Raw genomic sequence first — 21,177 nt, 5'->3', positions numbered from 1 at the left:
AAAATTAATAGCTATGTTATCAAAAAAAAATTTAAAATTGCAAGTTTTTATAATTTTAAATTACGTATAAAATATAAGATTATATATTATATAGTAAATAATATCCGATTGATACAAAATTTAATTTTTTTTTTTTTTTTTTTTTATTGAAAATTGTGTGTGAAAATATTTTTTCGTGTTTTCTAGTATTTGGTAATATAAAAAAATAAAAAAATCAAAGGAAATTATTTTTGGTAAATTTTTTAGATATTGTTTTCTCACAATTTTTTTTTTTAAATAACTCTATCTCATGGAGAACTAATTAAGAGAAGTTGGGAGATTATTTTTCAACTCATTTAAGGTTGCTACTAAATATAGGAAAATAAGATAGCTTTATAGAATGTTTTTTGGAAAAATGACAAATTTTTTAGAAAACATCATCACTGGAACAAACAGAGCGAAAATATAAACTATAAAGAAAATCAAATTTGTATTATAAGTGTTCTATTATGAATGGATTAGCATACAATTGAGTCATCTCTTCTTCTTCTTTTTTTGGATGAGACAATTGAGTCATCTCTAATTAAAATGTTCTAATGTAATCAATTTTGATTTGTTTGTCAAGTAATAGTCATTTATCGGTTCAAAACTTTGAAGTTTAGACTTGGTGGTTGTAATTAAGCTAGTCAATTCTTTTGTTTCCTTGCCTAATATTTGGTACTCCGCCCTTTTGTCTTTTGTGAATATTAGGATAAATGACAAAGCTTAGTTATAAAATTAGTTGTATACTCGTAACTTTAGGCTATAACCTTACTCCATGCTTACAAATCCACCATTGGATTAAATCTTCTTCTTATGTCTTCCATGATTACAAAATTTCTAAAAAATTAAAAATTAATAGCTATGTTATCAAAAAAAAATTTAAAATTGCAAGTTTTTGTAATTTTAAATTACGTATAAAATATAAGATTATATATTATATAGTAAATAATATCCGATTGATACAAAATTTAACATGTGTATTAAGAGTTTAAAGAACATGCAATTCAGTTTTCAAATTTTCAAAATATATAATAATTTTTATTTTATTAAGTAAGGTTGTAATTTTAGTCTACAATTAATTTTGTAACTAAATTTTGTTCCAAGATAAATGGCTAACATTAATAAATGGTAGCCTTTTTCTTTTTTTCTTTTTTTTCTTCTTCTTGAGAGGAGAGGGGTGAGGCGGATTAAACTTGTAAGAACTTTGGATAGGATAGGATAAGTGTTAGCGCACCTATAAATCTTATATGGGTTAGTTTTTAAGTTTCTCAAATTCACATCAAAAAATATATTCCCATGATTATTAGGCTTTTCTTCACAATTTTGCTACAACCACTTAAAAATTCGCAACTACTTTCACATTCTCAAATATAGAGTTGTCACTCACCTCAATTTGGTCCACCCTAACATAAAGGAAAAAAAAGTGAATTATTGTGAATTTCTTTGGTGCATGAAAACTAATTGTTTAATTTAGAAAATTTGTTAAAGAATGGAGAAAATCACCGATTTTTTTTCAAACCTTACTGTTTTTGTTCAAAGTGATGTAAAAAACTTGTAAGATAGGTGTGAAAAAAATGGGTGGTTTTTTTTCTAACAACTTGACCTTTTCTTTTGTTTGAATAATTTATGATTTCACACACTCAGTTATAATTTACATATTTATCAACTTGTGATTAGATAACACACTAATACATGGAATCCCCATCGGTATTTAAATTACCACTTAATAAATATACAAGTTAAAGATAAAGTATATGACAAAGTGGGCTTGTGTGGATTCAGCAAAAAAAAAAAAAAGTGGGCATGTGTGGAAGCGTCAAAAATTCGCAACTACTTTCACATTCTCAAATATAGAGTTGTCACTCACCTCAATTTGGTCCACCCTAACATAAAGGAAAAAAAAGTGAATTATTGTGAATTTCTTTGGTGCATGAAAACTAATTGTTTAATTTAGAAAATTTGTTAAAGAATGGAGAAAATCACCGATTTTTTTTCAAACCTTACTGTTTTTGTTCAAAGTGATGTAAAAAACTTGTAAGATAGGTGTGAAAAAAATGGGTGGTTTTTTTTCTAACAACTTGACCTTTTCTTTTGTTTGAATAATTTATGATTTCACACACTCAGTTATAATTTACATATTTATCAACTTGTGATTAGATAACACACTAATACATGGAATCCCCATCGGTATTTAAATTACCACTTAATAAATATACAAGTTAAAGATAAAGTATATGACAAAGTGGGCTTGTGTGGATTCAGCAAAAAAAAAAAAAAGTGGGCATGTGTGGAAGCGTCCTTACGGACGGTAATCAATGAATTACGTACTTAGCGGCGCTGCAAACGTGTGGCGTTTTTACATTACAAAATTTACAATCAATGAATCAAAACTGCTGAAACTCCTGCCAAAAAAGTGGGGGAGAGAGACGAGAAAAAGCTAAAAGAGAATAGTATCAAACACGTGGCCAATCCCTACTTTTAACGTGGAATGTGGAAACTGAAGGAGCTCTTTTGTGCTACCACGTAATCGATGACGTGAAGAAGTAAAGGACTCCTTTCTTTCATGATAAGGAAAAACAAAGTCACGCAAAGAACAAACAAGAACAACCTCTTCACTTCAAGAAGGCACTTGGAAAATGGGGAAATTCCCGTTCACATTTCAATCCTGCCAATAACTAAAATACGTTATTACTTTAATTTTACAAAACTTTATTTTCACTCAATCTCACAACTTGTCTCAATCTTTATTATAGCAACATCGTATAGGCAAACGGCAAAAAGAATGAAAAGATCGCTAAAGAAGTCCAAAAAGCTTAGGCTTTTTTGTCACTTATATGTGGAAAGTTGAGCCTTGATGATCCCTATTAGAGTTTCCTAAGATCCTTTTTTCACAATTTGTCTTTTTCTCCAAGACATTTGATTCACAATTAAAGGATCTTCTATGATTTACCTAAATTCGGTGTCAACTTCAAAGCAATGGCCTTATCAATACTAACACAGTGCAATTCTCCGTGAAAAACTTAAATTCGAATCCTCCTCCTCTATTTTTAAAAAATAAGAATAAAAAAATAAAGAACTTAAAATTCAAATCCTCCTCCTCCATTTTTTAAAAATAAGAACAAGAAAATAAAGGACTTAAAATTCAAATCCACCTCCACATATAAAAAAATCAAAGGAAAGATAGGCTAAACCTTATAAAATCTCTTAAAAAACGGCACCCCGTTTGATGTTGTTTACATATAAACTATTAATAATATTGATGATGTACAAAATCAGTAGGTTCTTTTGGTTTCCGTCATCAAATATAATCCTTAATTCTCATAGGTTTTTGTAGGGACTCAAATTGAACTGAGTGTTGGGTTTTCAGCCCAACAAGCCCAAACAATACATTTATAGAGAGTGGGCTGACAGGCTTAGGTGCTGGCCGTTGATCACCATGCCCAAACTTATCTTTAAAAATGGCTAAGTATTTTCTTACAAATGAGGGAATGCTCCTCGGCCTGTGGCCGAGGAGGCCTTTTTTTCTCCCTCCTCCCCTTTTTGGTTTAACCTGCTCTTCTTTTATAGTTTTAATCTTCCTATCTTTTGCTTCCATCTGTTGATTGTCTATTCGCCTTTTTTTCTGGTCGTCCATCCCATCAGAAGCTTTATCAATACTCAAGTGGCTCAATTCGCAACTACTTTCACATTCTCAAATATAGAGTTGTCACTCACCTCAATTTGGTCCACCCTAACATAAAGGAAAAAAAAGTGAATTATTGTGAATTTCTTTGGTGCATGAAAACTAATTGTTTAATTTAGAAAATTTGTTAAAGAATGGAGAAAATCACCGATTTTTTTTCAAACCTTACTGTTTTTGTTCAAAGTGATGTAAAAAACTTGTAAGATAGGTGTGAAAAAAATGGGTGGTTTTTTTTCTAACAACTTGACCTTTTCTTTTGTTTGAATAATTTATGATTCCACACACTTAGTTATAATTTACATATTTATCAACTTGTGATTAGATAACACACTAATACATGGAATCCCCATCGGTATTTAAATTACCACTTAATAAATATACAAGTTAAAGATAAAGTATATGACAAAGTGGGCTTGTGTGGATTCAGCAAAAAAAAAAAAAAAAGTGGGCATGTGTGGAAGCATGTCCTCCTTACGGACGGTAATCAATGAATTACGTCCTTGGCGGCGCTGCAAACGTGTGGCGTTTTTACGTTACAAAATTTACAATCAATGAATCAAAACTGCTGAAACTCCTGCCAAAAAAGTGGGGGAGAGAGACGAGAAAAAGCTAAAAGAGAATAGTATCAAACACGTGGCCAATTCCTACTTTTAACGTGGAATGTGGAAACTGAAGGAGCTCTTTTGTGCTACCACGTAATCAATGACGTGAAGAAGTAAAGGACTCCTTTCTTCCATGATAAGGAAAAACAAAGTGACGCAAAGAACAAACAAGAACAACCTCTTCACTTCAAGAAGGCACTTGGAAAATGGGGAAATTCCCGTTCACATTTCAATCCTCCCAATAACTAAAATACGTTATTACTTTAATTTTACAAAATTTTATTTTCACTCAATCTCACAACTTGTCTTAATCTTTATTATAGCAACATCGTATAGGCAAACGGCAAAAAGAATGAAAAGATCGCTAAAGAAGTCCAAAAAGCTTAGGCTTTTTTGTCACTTATATGTGGAAAGTTGAGCCTTGATGATCCCTATTAGAGTTTTGGTTGGTTAATTATTTCATTGCTTGTCCAAATTTAAACTTTTAGCTTGATTTAGTAACGAGTTTCCTAAGATCCTTTTTTCACAATTTGTCTTTTTCTCCAAGACATTTGATTCACAATTAAAGGATCTTCTATGATTTACCTAAATTCGGTGTCAACTTCAAAGCAATGGCCTTATCAATACTAACACAGTGCAATTCTCCGTGAAAAACTTAAATTCGAATCCTCCTCCTCTATTTTTTAAAAAAATAAATAAAGAACTTAAAATTCAAATCCTCCTCCTCCATTTTTTAAAAATAAGAACAAGAAAATAAAGAACTTAAAATTCCTCCTCCATTTTTTAAAATCCATTTTTTAAAAATAAGAACAAGAAAATAAAGAACTTAAAATTCAAATCCACCTCCACATATAAAAAAATCAAAGGAAAGATAGGCTAAACCTTATAAAATCTCTTAAAAAATGGCACCCCGTTTGATGTTGTTTACATATAAACTATTAATAATATTGATGATGTACAAAATCAGTAGGTTCTTTTGGTTTCCCTCATCAAATATAATCCTTAATTCTCATAGGTTTTGTTTTTAAATGTAATACAAAACTCGATATAATATAATTTTATATAAAAATATAGTTTTAAATAGAACATAGTGGATTCCAGTTAATTCAACTGATAAAGTCAACCTCGCCATAGGTTGAAACTCTCTCAAAAAAAAAAAAAAAAAAATTAACCTGCTCTTCTTTTATAGTTTTAATCTTCCTATCTTTTGCTTCCATCTGTTGATTGTCTATTCGCCTTTTTTTCTGGTCGTCCATCCCATCAGAAGCTTTATCAATACTCAAGTGGCTCACTCTGACCAACGTTATCCTGCCAAGGGGTTACCTCTCCATTAATGCGGCCAGGGGGGTTAGTTAAGTGCATTAAATGCGAGAGTGACAGCTTACCTTGGGGTTAGCCACTCCCCGAAATCACTCTTGTCAGACCGAGGACAAGGTGTCCTCGGCGCGGATTCAAGAGAATAGGCTTCCCCCCTTTCTCCTCAGAAATAGCTTGCGCTCCTCGGCATGGGCCTTGGGCCTGCTATATGAAGAACTGAGGCTATCAGGCCCACGGACCCCACAGTTTTGTTTTTAAATGTAATACAAAACTCGATATAATATAATTTTATATAAAAATATAGTTTTAAATAGAACATAGTGGATTTCAATTAGCTCAACTGATAAAGTCAATCTCGTCATAGGTTGAAACTCTCTCGAAAAAAAAAAATAGAACATATATCATTACACGAGTATTTCACATGTTTAATGGTGCACTCGCATATTTAATGATTTGCGCACAAAATTATACCTAAAAAATTAAGTGTTACATTCAAAACTCCGAATCGTGTTCAACAATAAACAACCAATAAATCACATGGGTTTGTATACCTTTTTCAAAACTAAAAGAAATGTCCATTTCAAAGTTTTTGAAATTAAAACTTAGGCATCTTCTGGTTATAGTTTATCCAAGGCACTACAACAAAGTCAGCAAGATGAATTAAATGGCTTTTGGGCAATTTGATTTATTAAACAAGATCCATCTTTTCACTTCAAATGGAAAGTCTTCATTTCACAATCAAAACTGATTAATTTCGATACAGGTGATCCTTCGAAAATATATATATATATATATAAAATATAATGTTGCTGACTTCTACATTAGCTTTGTTAGGAAGAACAAAATTTGTATCAATAGTCAATATTCAATACCAAACTAATGCAAAAGTCATAACCTCATAACTGATCAACAAAGAATACAGGGACAATATTAAAAGGAAAAGAAAGGTAAAAGTAAAAAAAAAAGTAAAATTATTTCGAGGAATGAGTACTGCTACTACGATGACTAGTCTCTGACCAAGCCGGTGCTGAAAATTCTGTGGCTGCACTTGGACTAGTGACCGGTCCAAGGTGAACAGGCGACGGAGCAGGGTAAAACAGAGAAAGTGAAGGTGGTGGTGGTGAAGGAGAAGATGAAGAAACAGGGGAAGCAAGTGAAGAAGACGATATTGATGAAGGAGAAGACTGGAAATGAGAGGCCATTGAAGATGACAAAATCATTTGATCATATAGACTCATTGGTTGCCCTTGAAACTCGAAATGGGGATAGTCAAAAAAGTTTCTTGATGAAGGTTGAGAGCCATGCAAATGGTGGTGGTGAAGTAATGCTTGAGACTGAGAGTTAGCAATGGAGTCAGTTGGAATGGCCAAAAGGGGATTTGGAGGATCAGAAATGGTGAACTGGGTTGTTGGAGAATTGGGATTTGGAGGCCTTAGTGTGACATTTTCGGGGAAGTTGAGTTTGGCTTTGTTGCCTCTGAACCTTAGAGCAGCTTCATCGTAGGCTTGTGCAGCGGCTTCAGCTGTGTCAAATGTGCCAAGCCACACTCTAGCAGCTTTGAATGGATCTCTTATTTCGGCTGCCCATTTGCCCCATGGCCTCTGTCTCACTCCCCTGTATTTTCTTCTCTGTTCTGATGTATGATTATCTCTGTTGTATTCGAATATTGGAGTTGATGCTGTTTGTGTCGGTGTTGTGGTGCTTGTCCTAATACTTGAGCCTTGTGCAGCTGTAAATGACAGAAAATCAGTGAAAAATGTTAGTTTATTTCAGGTCTATTTCACTTAAGAAAAAGTGACAGAGAGGGTGGTCTTCTTGGCAAGAAATATAATTTGGTGGTGATAATGATAGCAGAGCACTCTTTTTTGCAGTATTTTATAAATGTAATACTCTACTAGATTCTGTAATAGAGTTATAAGAACATGCTCAAGTTAATGCATGGAATATCAAAACTTACATAAAGTTACAATATAAAAATAAAAAATAAAAAATAAAAATCCCCAAAAACATAAAGAATACTAAAAAGATTGAGAATGTAAAATATTGGAGATTTGCCATATTTATTTTTGCACCAAGTAGATTACTACTTGATAGCTAGTGATAAATAGTTCTAGAAGGTTGCAGATATATATTGAGAAGTGTAAAATAGTGAACATGTAAAGAGAAATTACGGTTTGAAAATAGAATTTTGCTCATAAAATCATTTGCAAATAAGAGGGAGTGGATCAAAAAATTTAAAACTAAAACTTTAAAAAAAAAAAAAAAGAAAAAAAAAAAAGAAGAAGAAGCAAAAGAGATTGTTTTGGTTTATAGTAGCTAACCTGTTAGACCAGAGTTAGATGAGCCTTCGAGTTTAAAATCACCGAAAGCTCTAGAAAGCCTTGTAAATGGTTCCCGCAAATCTTTACCACCATCCTCATCTCTTCCTCTCTTTTGTCCAGCTCCGATATAAGATGAACCAGAAGCAGAATCAGAAGCAGAAGCCAGGGTTGATGTGAAATGAGACTCATCAACCAAACCAAAAGGCACATCCCCAGAAACCACATGAGTCAAAGCTGAAACCATAGCAGACATCTCTGTCTCCCTACTCATAAGCCCTGAGAACATTGGCAAAGTTCTTGTTGTCGCTCCTAGTCCAGCACTTCCACTTTGTGTGTGAGGTTGATGTAAGAACCATTCATCGTGATCAATATTATCAGCTCCTTCATCCGTATGAAGCTCGCGTTTGTCTCTTGGATTCGCCACCTTTGGCATACACATGAAAAATTAATTAAGCAAAACCCCCTCTCTCTCTCTCTCTCTCTCTCTCTCTCTCTCTCGCTGTGTTTCGAATACGTGCAAGTGCCACTTCTTAATTAGAGAGTCACAGACCAACCAAAAGCAAAAACAACTCTAGTTTCAAGCAAGGACCCGATGGCAGTAAATATATGGGCATCAAAGTTAAGCGCCGCCGCCATTTATTCTATAGGGAGATTTTTGTCGGTTTTGGTTTTCGGTCATCCCAAACTTTTTCATCCTGGAGCAACTTATATAATTAAATAAACAATAAATTTAGACTAATTCTATCACAACTTGTGCCAACTTTAGTTATGGTTAGTGGAAAAGTAACAGTGGGTCCATGTGAAGATATTTTTTTATTAATCACAACTTGTTATATGAACAAATTGTAATATCAGTATATCTCATAAATTTAGGACACCAATTACCCAAAAAAGTCTACTAATTAGGCTATTCACTTATGGGTTCTATTTATACGTGCAACAAAATGTAGAATTTTATAATGCAGTTAATTAACTTTTTATAAAGAATGAAGTCACCTGTCCCCTGTAGTCTAAAGTCCATATCTAGTTTTTGTTACACTATTTTTTGATGAGGCCCTTTTCAAGCCTCTAGCAAGTACACAGTTTTACAAGAGTCTTGATTTAGCATGTTATTGAAGTGGCATTAATCGCAGAAGAAAAAAAATTATAGTAAAATTGGTAGTACATTTAGCAATAATTTTTTTTTTTTTTTTACAATTGTTGATATTGCTTATTATGATAGGTGTATAATAAAAATAGTGTTGAAATTAATATTGCTTCCATAGCAATTTGCCACGTTGAAAAAAAGCATGAAAATGTTTTTGTTCTAGAATTAGTCAAGTTGTAATAAAGTATATTCGTTGGGTTTTTGTTTTGTGGGCATGTGCTGTAATTGTGTAGGTGGAAATATCACAATTCACAAGTTGGCAAATGGAAGGCATGGAGGTTAATTAGTGTTGTTAAGGGTCAAAACGCGGTATGAACGTTAGGCCTTGGTCGGCTATATTGAGTGAGCGTGGGGGAACCCAAGTTGACCCTTTTGGAGCCATACGTGTAGTACCTCCTAGACCCTAGCCTCTTTCCGCTTTCTGAGTCGGTATTGGAGAGGCCGACATAAGGCTCAATTGAGAGGAGTTGAGACTTTAATTCATGATATTTTTAATATTTTACTGCCAAATTGAGCCGTTTCACATCATGTTGTAGACAACGACAAGGTCATCTTTTGAGACAAAACAAAAAAAAATTGGTGATACTTACTTATCAAATTTCTATATGAAGAGATGGGGACTGTTTTATTAGTGGATATACTCAACAAGAAAATGTTCACACCGAGCAGAGTGGAAGATTGGGGTGGGTGAATATATTAATGGTGTTCAAAAGATTGCTTTTAGTATTGAGAATGAAATCCCAAGAGGGCCAAGGCCCTCTTATTTTGATGTGTCAAGTCAAATGCAACAAATATGGAATGGAGTCATTGTTAAAAAGTATGTCCTAGTTGAAAGTTTGAATTCTTTATCAGTTTTTATCAATGAGTGTCCTAATTAGGCAAGTGAAGGAATGTCAAATAATCAATTATGAGTTTATAAAATAAAAATAAAAAATCAATTATGAGTTGCAATGCATATTTTTTGAAAAGATAAATACACTTGTCAATAATTTCGCACTGCAAAATAAAATATTGGAGTGGGTAAAAATATTACAATGTTTTATTTTTTTTTTTTTATTTTTTTTTTACAATAAGAATAAAACTTAAAACCTTCTCATTTTGCTATATCAAGTCAAATGTAGCAATATTGAGTGGTCTAAGTTTGTAGTTCATATTTATTGTTAACGGTATGTCGATGTTGAAAGTTAGAAAGTATACTTTTCAAAAAGGAAAGTGTACTTGTCAATAATACATTAGTTTGCCGTATGCAAACTATGCGTAAACTCTAAGAAGAAAAGTAAACACTAAGAAGAAAAGTACATACAACGCTAATGAATTTGTGATTGTAAACTAATAAATTATTCTTTCTAAGAAGTGTGGATTGCATCTTAAAATTGAATATTTTATTATTCTTTAACATATGTAAAACCCTTCTTATATATTAAAAATATGAAACTCAAGTTCAATTTCTTAGGTTCTTAAATTCATTAATTAAATTCAATCACGTGGTTGCATTAAGTAATTAACCGATGAACTAAAATCATTGAATTTAATGCAACTATATAATTGTATCTAAGTTTTATGCCAAATAAGAAAGATGGACAAAATGAACAAGTTCCTTTTTTTTTTTTTTTTTGAAAAAAGATTAGGATAATGTAATAATTTTCAATGTCATAAATGCAGTACCCATGACAATTTTGAAGACTACCTCTCTTTTTTTTTTTTTCAAATTAACAAGAAGGTTGGAAACGTTAGCTCAAAGTGAAACCTTATTTTAATTTTTGAGAAACAAAGTGAAACCTTATCTTTCTTTTTTTTTTGAGAAAGTGAAACCTTATCTAATAAGCCTGAATGAATGGGGTTCCACGAAAGCAAGTAGAAGTATCACATTACAAGAATATCCTAATCCAAGTGAGGCATTATTTGTCGTAATGTTGTTGTTGTGGACCGACTTGATTGGTTCACAAAAACGGTGGTTTTTAAAATCTTCAAGTTGATGATTTATGATAACCCTTAGTCAACGGATAATGCATTGACTTCAGTCAAAGCTGCAGATTCGGACTGTACACCACGCGGTTTACTTTGTTGCTATCTATCTTTTTCTAATTCCTGCGAAGATGTGAAACCTTTGTTTATTATTAAAGTTTGAACGGATGGACCACAAGTACAATTTTATTTACCTATTTTTGGATAGTACTAAATTCCTAATCTGACAATTCTAGCTCACAAGTCACAAGGGGAACCGAGTAACTTATTTCCCTTTCCTAATCATAAGATTTGGATGAATAAATTGTTTTTTTTTTTTTTTTTTTTTTCTTTTAGTATCTATTGCTAAACTGCGAAGATATGAACCTTGTGAAAGTCTAAAAAGTTGGACCAAAAGTACAATTTACTTATAAGATTAGGATAAAGTAAGTGTTTTTTCTAAAATTAAGATTAATAAATGATACTTGGGTGCCAAGAGCTTTATATTTTAAAAAATATATGTTTCTTTTGATAAGATTAAGATGAATTATAAAGTTGTGAATTCAAACTTCAAAATCTATTACTCATATGTCTCCATAATTTACTAATAAAAAAATAAATGGGAAACTTTTTTTTTTTTTTTGGCTGAAGGGAAAAACATTAGATTTTAACATATCTTTCTCTTCAATTAGTAATTTACAACTAATATATAACTTGATGGACACGTATGCTGATAGTAATTATTAACGCGTTACTTATTAACCTTAACTATATATGTGAATTAATTAAGGGTGCATCAAATCAATTGGTGAAGGTTGTATTACGTTGGATGAATCCAAATTGTCTTTGTTTGATCAATGACAAAACACAAATCTTATTCCTCATCCACAACAAATATGAAACTAATTTTGATTTGATGGTTTTGTTTCTTAAACAATATGCGCACCGCCAACCTATTTCGCAAATATCTTCTTGTTCTTTTTAGATCTTTATAGTTCAAATTAATATTCAACTACAGGATGTTTGGACAAAAGAAAAAAACAGATTTCTTTAAGAGCGGGCTTATCAAGATGGTTGAGTACACAACAAAATTGAAGTTCATTAACGTAAAGAAAGTTCATAGAAAAGAGCACTCTATTATTAATCATATATATTATTATTATTATTCCTAAACTTAATTAGTTGAGAAAGTTCATAGTTCACACGCTCATACCATGATTAGTTACAGCTTGATCATGACAGATATAAGGCGATGTCCTTTTTTTTTAATGAGAGACAAGGTGATATGTGCACAAAACTACAAATGCAATATATATAGCTAAAATCCTTATATGGACATTGGACCACCATGAAAGCGAAGGTGCGTAGCTCTTTCTTTCTAAATCCTATTCCCTACGTCGATTTTTTGTTTTAAATTCTTTGCATTTAAATAGTGACAGACAGTCGACCAAAAAAACAAAAAAACAAAAAACAAAAAACTAGTGACAGTCAATGACTCAATGGAGTTCAAAGGAGACTTTTTTAGTTTTTTTTATTAATTTAAATTTTTATATATAGTATCTTTGATTATAGGAGAAACCAGGAAAGTATATACCTTGATGTCTTTAAAGTCTTGTGTATGGTTTTGATTGAATGAAAAAGAATGAACAATCGTTTTTCTTTTTTCTTTTTTCTTTTTTTTGACTTTCTCATCAAATTAATGGCATTTTCTTCTGAAAATCCTAACTATTCTTAGTATGAAATTAGAGAATCTCAAAATTTTTTTAAAAAATTTTATAGTAATTTAATAGTTACAGTGATGGAGATTGTTAGATTTTGATTTATGGTTTTCCAAATTTCCTATCCTATTTTCAACAAAAATTGAGCTTAATTCTAACAGAATTACAAAAAAGTGTTTCAAAAACAAAATAAACAAAACTGAATGCAAAACAATGAGCTTGTGAGAAAATAAGTTGGCATTTTCCAAGACTCCAACTAATAAACTGCAAGCTTCCTTAAATAATTTATAGTCTAATGATTACTAAGAATAAATTAAAATTTGTGGGTTACAGTTAGTTCAACTGGTAAAGTTTTTGATGGTTGAATAAGAAATATGGGGTTCAATCTCTGCCTACACCAAAAATTGATTAGTATCTTGATCTAATGATAAAGAGCTATCATTAGGTGCGAACGCTATAGTTTGAAACTCCCTCAAAAAAAATAGTTGTTACACTTTTTTGAGGTAAAAAATATATACACAATTTAATCAAATTATTGTAATTTTACATACCTGAAGTGAGATTAGTATTTTCCAAATAATTAACCCCAACATGCTCATCAATATTCCCTGTTCCCAAGATAGGTACAATATTTATAGGATAAAACTTAAATAAAATTTCTTAGATGTACTATAATAAGTTCCTCAATAAAATTTAAACACATAGTTATATAGTATACATGAATGTTCAAAGAATATTCCCTTTTTTATTTTTCCTTAAACTAAATAAGTTGATGAAAATCATTTCACCTAAAATTTTATTTTGCATTAGATATCCTATTATACAGTTAACCTATATTTTTTTTCTTAAACTAAATAAGCTAATGAAAATCATTTCACCTAAAAATATTTACATTAGTTGGTGTATAATAGAAAGTTGAGTAAATTTGCCTAAAAGTGACCAGCATCAATTTGTGTATAATTGTGTAAGTTTACATATTTACTACAATAATAATAAACATGTAAATTTACACTGAAATCATTCATTTTGCATTTAGTTTTTTTTTTTCCTTCACGTATCACAGGAAAGAATGAAGAAAGTGAATGATGGTTATTGTGTGTGAAGAAAGAAAAACAATTAAGAAAAATTAATATTTTAATGAAATTGAGTGTAAAATTGATAATCTGATATGTATGGTGTTTTGAAAAGTGAGTATGTAAAATAAAAAAAAAATTAAAAATGTAAATTTTTATAGTAAAATAGACAAAAAAATTTAGGCGAAAATATACTTTTGGTCCCTATATTTTAGGCTAATTCTCGTTTTGGTCCCTAAAGAGAGTGTTTTGTTTTATTTGACCATGGGTGTCTGGGTTTGGAGCAAATCAAAGAGAAATTAGAGAGACAGAGACTAAGAAAAATCAAAAATTCTGGGGTTCGTTTTTTATTTTTATTATTATTTTTTATATCAGGTTTTTTATTTAGTAGAGTAAGTATTAGGTTGGTTTTTTTTTTTACTTTTTTTTTTTGTCTAAATATTGGAAATTTTAATCTCTATGATTTTGTGCTTGGTGACTAAGAAAATTTGAGAAAATTGTTATAAATTTTTTTTCTCAATTTTATTTATTTATTTTATTTTTTTTTTGGATAGGAACTCAATTTTTCACAAACAAAGCTTTTTTTTTCTTAATTTAATTAGATTAATGTTTTTTTTTAATTTTCTGACCTGGATTTTTAGTTTTAATTTTTTATTAATTTAAATCTGACGTGGTAGTTTAAAAATGTCAAATAATTTTTTTAATAATATTTTAATGACCATATCAGTTCCATATCAACAAGCAAAGCACTCCATTTGCCACATAGTAGTTTTCTGTTACGGGTTGATGATAAAGACCAAAATAGAATTGATTTTCTGATTTTAAGTTTTGACCTTAGAGCAAAATCAATTTAAGAATCAAAACAAAAATTAACTCCAAATATAAGGATCAAAAGTATACTTTTGCCAAATTTTTACATGAGGACATAGAATTCTCGGCGCTAACTCCAAAAAGACTCCAAAGAATTAGGAACACGACACAATTCTTGCTGCCAACACTGGTATAATAGCAAATGAATTCCAGTATGATTGACGATTGATAATGAAAGATTATACTAATTATATTTGGATTTTTGGTTCAGTAGTGGACATTGGTCCAAAATTTGGCCTCTAAGGCCCACAACACTTCAATTCCATCGTAACTCGAGGGATTTAGGAATTGTGGAAAGTGGAAACTCCAGTAAATTGTTGACCCACCTACCAAAAATGAGGAATCACCGCCCAGACAATAATGTCCTAAACCAGATAGTGTAGTAGTTTACTCCCAATTCCACTAAGTCCATCACAACTTACTTAACATGTGTTGTGCATGAATGAATCGAACAAATGCTCCAGCAAATAAAGCAACTTTCCTAATTTTGACACAGACAAAGCCTGATAGAGTTTTTTTTTTTTTTTTTTTTTTTGAAAGAAACAAATCATGTTGGGTTGAATTCCAAATCTTAGTCCAAAGTCTTTGTATTTATTTAAATGAACTTTATATTCTGAGTTCAATTGATTTGAAAATTCTACTCCACCTGCACCACCCTCAAAAAGAAGGCACTGCTTTATGGAATTGTGAGTTTCACCTTTAGATGCATCTAGAAGGTAATGAATCAATAAGACTTTTCGGATAAATCATAAATATTCCGTTTGTTGACAAGAAATTTGATTTTTTTTTTTTTTTTTTTTTTTTTGGGAGAAACGGTCATTTGAGGGCACTGTGAGCCATTTCATAGAATTGTTCTGGAGTCTAATACAACTAGTGACATATTTACTATTGAATTATCAAATATTTTTTATTGTATTGACATTATATTTATTTTGTAAAAAGAAACATCCCCACCCTACGGACGTCAAATAAATCAAAAAATTCCTAGAGTCATTAATTTTCACATTAAAATACATCCTCTTCATTATAAATGCAAATGGTCAAGATCATATTTACATGCTTTTCACATAACTAGCGTGGTCCACTTTTCAATTTTCATACCATTCGTTTTTTTTTTTTTTTTTTTCTCTCTCTCTCTTCTTTTCACTCTCTCAACTCTCAAGAGTCTCAACAAGACAACAACCTATAATATACGGCAACTTAAAAACGAAACTGTTTGCGGAATAATACTTGGCAAAACGAAATATGTTTACCAACAACAACGTTTGAAAAGGACATGGAACTTTGCCCAAAAAATTTATAGTAAGCAAAGTCAAATTAAATTGAAGTAGGATTAATTTTGAATTTTTTCTTGAGAAGAGGATTAATTTTGATTTAAGACCCAGTAAATTAAAATTTACTAAAACAAATGCTTTGGAGAGAGAATTTCGTATTTTGTAATAAATGGCAATGCTACTACGGGCATATGCCAATAAATGATCAAAATTTATTGGTTGCCATTGAGATTACGAATTATACTAATTTGTTTGACAACACTAATTAGTATTTTTTTAGTTAAAACTAGCATTCTGCCCTAGTAGTAAAAAATTAATATAGATTTTGTGTGTGAAATCGTGAATTTTGGCTTACTCAATTTGATTATATTAAAAAAAAAGTTTAATGTAGCTCACTCAATTTTGGTTCACCCAATAAACCAAAAGCATTGTAGCTCCATTGCTATCCATCAATAACAGCTTACTTATGATTTGTTGTGAAATTAATGTGAAAATGTTGTGGATTTAACATTTTTTATTTGATATATAAGAAATTGAAATTTTAACAATTGTGAAAATATTGTGATAACAATAAGTGTTGTAACATTTTTTTAAACATTTATTTTCAGTTGTAGTTGACTACAGCCTCATATTTTATTATTTTATTTCGACTGGTAAGAAATTGACACATCAATAATTGTGAAAATATTGTGAAATTTGTTGTGTCAGTATAACAATATAAATGTCAGCTTACATCAATATTTAAAAGGAAAAAAAAAACACAAACCCATTACTGGAAAAAAAAAATGACTAACTAAACCAAAGCACTGTTCTAGCTAGAGTGCTGCATAATGCAAAAACACTGGATGTACAGTGCCAAGACATTGTGTGCGCATTCGCGCTTTTATTATAAACATTTATTTTTAGTTGTGGTTGGTCATAGTCTCATATTTTATTATTTTATTTTGATTTGTAAGAAATTGACATGTCAATAATTGTGAAAATATTGTAAAATTTGTTATATCAGTATAACAATATATATACCAGCTTACATAAATATTTAAAGGGAAAAAAAAACATAAACAAATTACTAAAAAAAAAGAAAAAAATTAGGCACGGTAGCTAAAGTGCCTCTTGGTACTGTAGCTACCGTGCAAAAATACTGTATTAATAAGTGTCACAATATTTTCACAAAATACTTATTTTCAGTTGTGGTTGGTCACAGTTTCATATTTATTATTTTATTTTGACTTATAAGAAATTAACACCTCAATAATTGTGAAAATATTGTGAAATTTGTTGTGTCAGTATAACAATATAAATGTCAGCTTACATCAATATTTAAAAGAAAAAAAAAAAACACAAACCCATTACTGGAAAAAAAAAAATGACTAACTAAACCAAAGCACTGTTCTAGCTAGAGTGCTGCATAATGCAAAAATACTGGATGTACAGTGCCAAGACATTGTGTGCGCATTCGCGCTTTTATTATAAACATTTATTTTAGTTGTGGTTGGTCATAGTCTCATATTTTATTATTTTATTTTGATTTGTAAGAAATTGACACGTCAATAATTGTGAAAATATTGTAAAATTTGTTATATCAGTATAACATATATATACCAACTTACATAAATATTTAAAGGAAAAAAAAAACATAAACAAATTACTAAAAAAAGAAAAAAATTAGGCACGGTAGCTAAAGTGCCTCTTGGTACTGTAGCTACCGTGCAAAAATACTGTATTAATAAGTGTCACAATATTTTCACAAAATACTTATTTTCAGTTGTGGTTGATCACAGTTTCATATTTTATTATTTTATTTTGACTTATAAGAAATTAACACCTCAATAATTGTGAAAATATTGTGAAATTTGTTGTGTCAGTATAACAAATATATATATATATATATAAGTACAAACGGAAGACTTAAAAAAAAAAAAAAAAAAAAAAACTGTAACTACTGTAGCTACTGTGCCGCTTGGCACTGTAGCTACTGTGCAAAACTTAAACAAAAAGGTTTAAAAAAAAAAAAAGGACTCACGAAATCGAAGCACTGTTACAAATATAGTGTTGCATAGTGAAATACGTTGGGTGCACAGTGCCGAAGCACTGTAGTGGGCATAACCGCTTTTATATATTTGTAAGAAATTGACATGACAATAATTATAAAAATATTGTAAAATTTGTTGTGTCAGTATAATAATATATATACTAGCTTACATAAATATTTAAAAGGAAAAAAAAAAAAAACAAACAAACAAATAGATTACTTTAAAAAATAATAATAATAATAAGGCACTGTAGCTCCATGCCGCTTGGTACTGTAGCTACAGTGCAAAAATATTGTACTAATAAGTGTCACAACATTTTTACAAAATATTTATTTTCAGTTGTGGTTAGTCACAGTTTCATATTTTATTATTTTATTTTGACTTATAAGAAATTAACACCTCAATAATTATGAAAATATTGTGAAATTTGTTGGGTCAGTATAACAAAATATAATAAATAAATAAATACAAAAGGAAGACTTTTTTTTTTTTTAAATGTAACTACTATAGCTACAGTGCCGCTTGGCACGGTAGCTACTGTGCAAAACTTAAAAAAAAGGGTTAAAAAAAAAGTGCTCACGAAAAGCACTGTTGCCGCTACAGTGCGTGCACAGTGCAATACATTATTTGCACAGTGCAGAAGCACTGTAGCGGACATAAACGCTTTTATATATAAGAAAAAAATACAAACGGAAGACTTAAAAAAAATTGTAACTACTGTAGCTACAGTGCCGCTTGCACTGTAGCTATTGAGTTTGTTAGGAAGATATCAGTCGTTTTGTATTATAGAACTAAACTACAATCGTTTGCATTATGATTTGTAAATATAGAACTAAACTGCAAGTAGCTTAGAGTAGCTTAGTTTCAGAATAATTTAGACAGATACAAAATGACTGCCGTTTGTACATTCAGGCTAAATGTGTTGTTAGTTTCTATTCCACGTGTATGGCTTAGATTGGTTAGGAAGTTAGTTATTTCTGTTTCAATTCTTCCCATCTTTCCCGCTCTCTATTCTACCTATATAAAGAACAGAGTATTGTAAACTTATCAATGAATTCATTTCTACAAGTTTTACATTTGTCTTTCTCTCTCTGAGTTTTCATTTCTCCATTGATGCAATTGTGAAGCTTGTATAGAATTCAACAGTAGCTACTGGGCAAAACTTAAACAAAAGGGTTGAAAAAAAAAAAAAAAAAAAAAAAGTGCCTCACGAAAAGCATTGTTGCCACTAAAGTGTACACACAGTGCAATACGTTATTTGTACAGTGTCGAAGCACTGTAGCGGGCATAGGCGCTTAAAAAATACAAACAGAAGACTTAAAAAAATGTAACTGTTGCCGCTACTGTGCAAAACTTAAACAAAATGTTGAAAAAAAAAAAAAAAAAGGTGCCTCACGAAAAGTACTGTTGCCGCTACAGTATGCGCACAGTACAATACATTATTTGCATAGTACCTAATCACTGTAGCGGGCATAGGCGCTTTTATATATAAGAAAAAAAAATATGTATAAATGGGAATAATTCTTTAATCATCATTTAACCATAATTACTATGATTGGACCCCCTATATTTGCTAGGTATTTAAGACCTTTTACCCAAAAAAATAAAAATAAATAAATAATCTAATAATGAGTACGGGGACCAATTTATAAACAATAAGTCCAATAATACAAATATTTATATATTACAATTTTTTTATTTTTTCTTTTTACAATTGTTAAGGAGTGACATCGCTAACATGTTGGGATTACTTTTTTTTTTGGGATGAAAAACATGTTGGGATTACTGATTAGTCTAAGATTGCTTTGCTAATAAAATTTACTTTACTAATTAACATGATTTTTGTTTTTTCCATCATTCTCCGGTATTCATTAAAAGGGAAAACCTTGGGCTGCTTATAACATCGAAATTGCAATCAGAATCAGTCAAAGACCTCCCTACTCGTTATTCATACACGTTACTTACAATTCTTCCCAACAGCTATTGTTTTCACGAGAATTCAGGAATGCTTTCCAAGGGACTTGAATGGCATGCGTTAAAAGACAAGTTGTGACTCAGTGACTATTGGCAAGACTCAGATTTCACAATCACCCTATTTAAAATATGCGATAAAATCAATTAGGTGAAATTGTTATTGGCTGTTATTAGTAGATAATAATAAAAAATTAGTTATGAGATCAAATTAAAACTGGTATCAACTTACCATTTAAGATTTATTATTAAAAAAAATGTTGTGAAAGTGAAACGTAGCATTTCTCTAAAAATAATGAACTTTTTTGAAAGATTATTATATTCTCGTGTCATTTTATATGTTTTCTTTTATTTTAAGATGGACATAGTACATATTATTTTGATTCCTGAATAGGATCAGACCATTATATTGTTTTAAGCTCATTTAAGTAGCTAATGTATAAAAATATCTAATTTGATTCAGTCTTAATAGCAATGAGATGATCATCTTATGACAATTATTTTGTCAACGGATAATCTATCACGCTCATACTTACAACTTAAGTCAAATTGTGACCTAACTTGTCTGTAGTTATTAAAAAAAATCTCATTGTACAAATACATTTTTGGTTTTTTCCTTTTGGTTCGGTGATGAAATTTTTTAACTTTTAAGGCCGTTTAGCCATCAGCGATTGCTCCACTAACATTTTACGAAAATGTTGAAAACCGAAGCCCCAAATTCAAAGTCAGTGCCTGCAACTGTTAAAATCCAGCACCGAAAAACAAAGATTATTATTCAGAGCATTTTGCTCTGTCAAAGTCTTTTAGATGTGCAACTTTACGCAGATTTTAGCCGACCAAGTTTTCATAACACAAATTCGATTTGAAGACTTTAACCAATTATAGTCACACTTTGTCTGCACTCCATCCTTACCAAATTCAGACTACAATATAATTCATTAAAAACAAGACTAATGTTATAGACAACATTTTCATAATATTTTTCACAGTTATAAAATTTTACCAACCAATAATAACATGCTATCAGGCCCTTTTACATATATGTAATTGTTAGTTTTTTTAAAACTTTCTTCCTTCTTCCCTTGTGTGTATGTGTTAAAATATTTAGTATTCTAAAAAAAGAATACTAATAATGACACGCTATTTCAACAATTTTGAAATTTTTTGCCACTAGAGTTAGTGGGTTACTGTAAAAACAAAGGGA

General features: G+C 30.5%; 1 protein-coding gene across 1 annotated transcript; it reads right to left on the bottom strand.

Annotated features, from left to right (window-relative positions):
• Positions 1–6,486: 6,486 nt before the first annotated feature.
• Positions 6,487–8,592, bottom strand: LOC112027536 (ethylene-responsive transcription factor ERF110). Its single transcript, XM_024060196.2, has 2 exons — positions 7,944–8,592; positions 6,487–7,351 (listed from the first exon to the last, which is right to left on the bottom strand). The coding sequence occupies exons 1-2, from the start codon at positions 8,380–8,382 to the stop codon at positions 6,594–6,596; spliced, it is 1,197 nt and encodes a 398-aa protein (XP_023915964.2). The 5' UTR covers positions 8,383–8,592; the 3' UTR covers positions 6,487–6,593.
• Positions 8,593–21,177: the final 12,585 nt, after the last annotated feature.

Source organism: Quercus suber, unplaced genomic scaffold, assembly GCF_002906115.3.
Source record: "Quercus suber isolate HL8 unplaced genomic scaffold, Cork oak 2.0 scaffold_37, whole genome shotgun sequence".
Taxonomy (NCBI): domain Eukaryota; kingdom Viridiplantae; phylum Streptophyta; class Magnoliopsida; order Fagales; family Fagaceae; genus Quercus; species Quercus suber.
The sequence above is the reverse complement of the archived record's forward strand: the minus strand, read 5'-3'. Positions and strand labels throughout refer to the sequence as shown.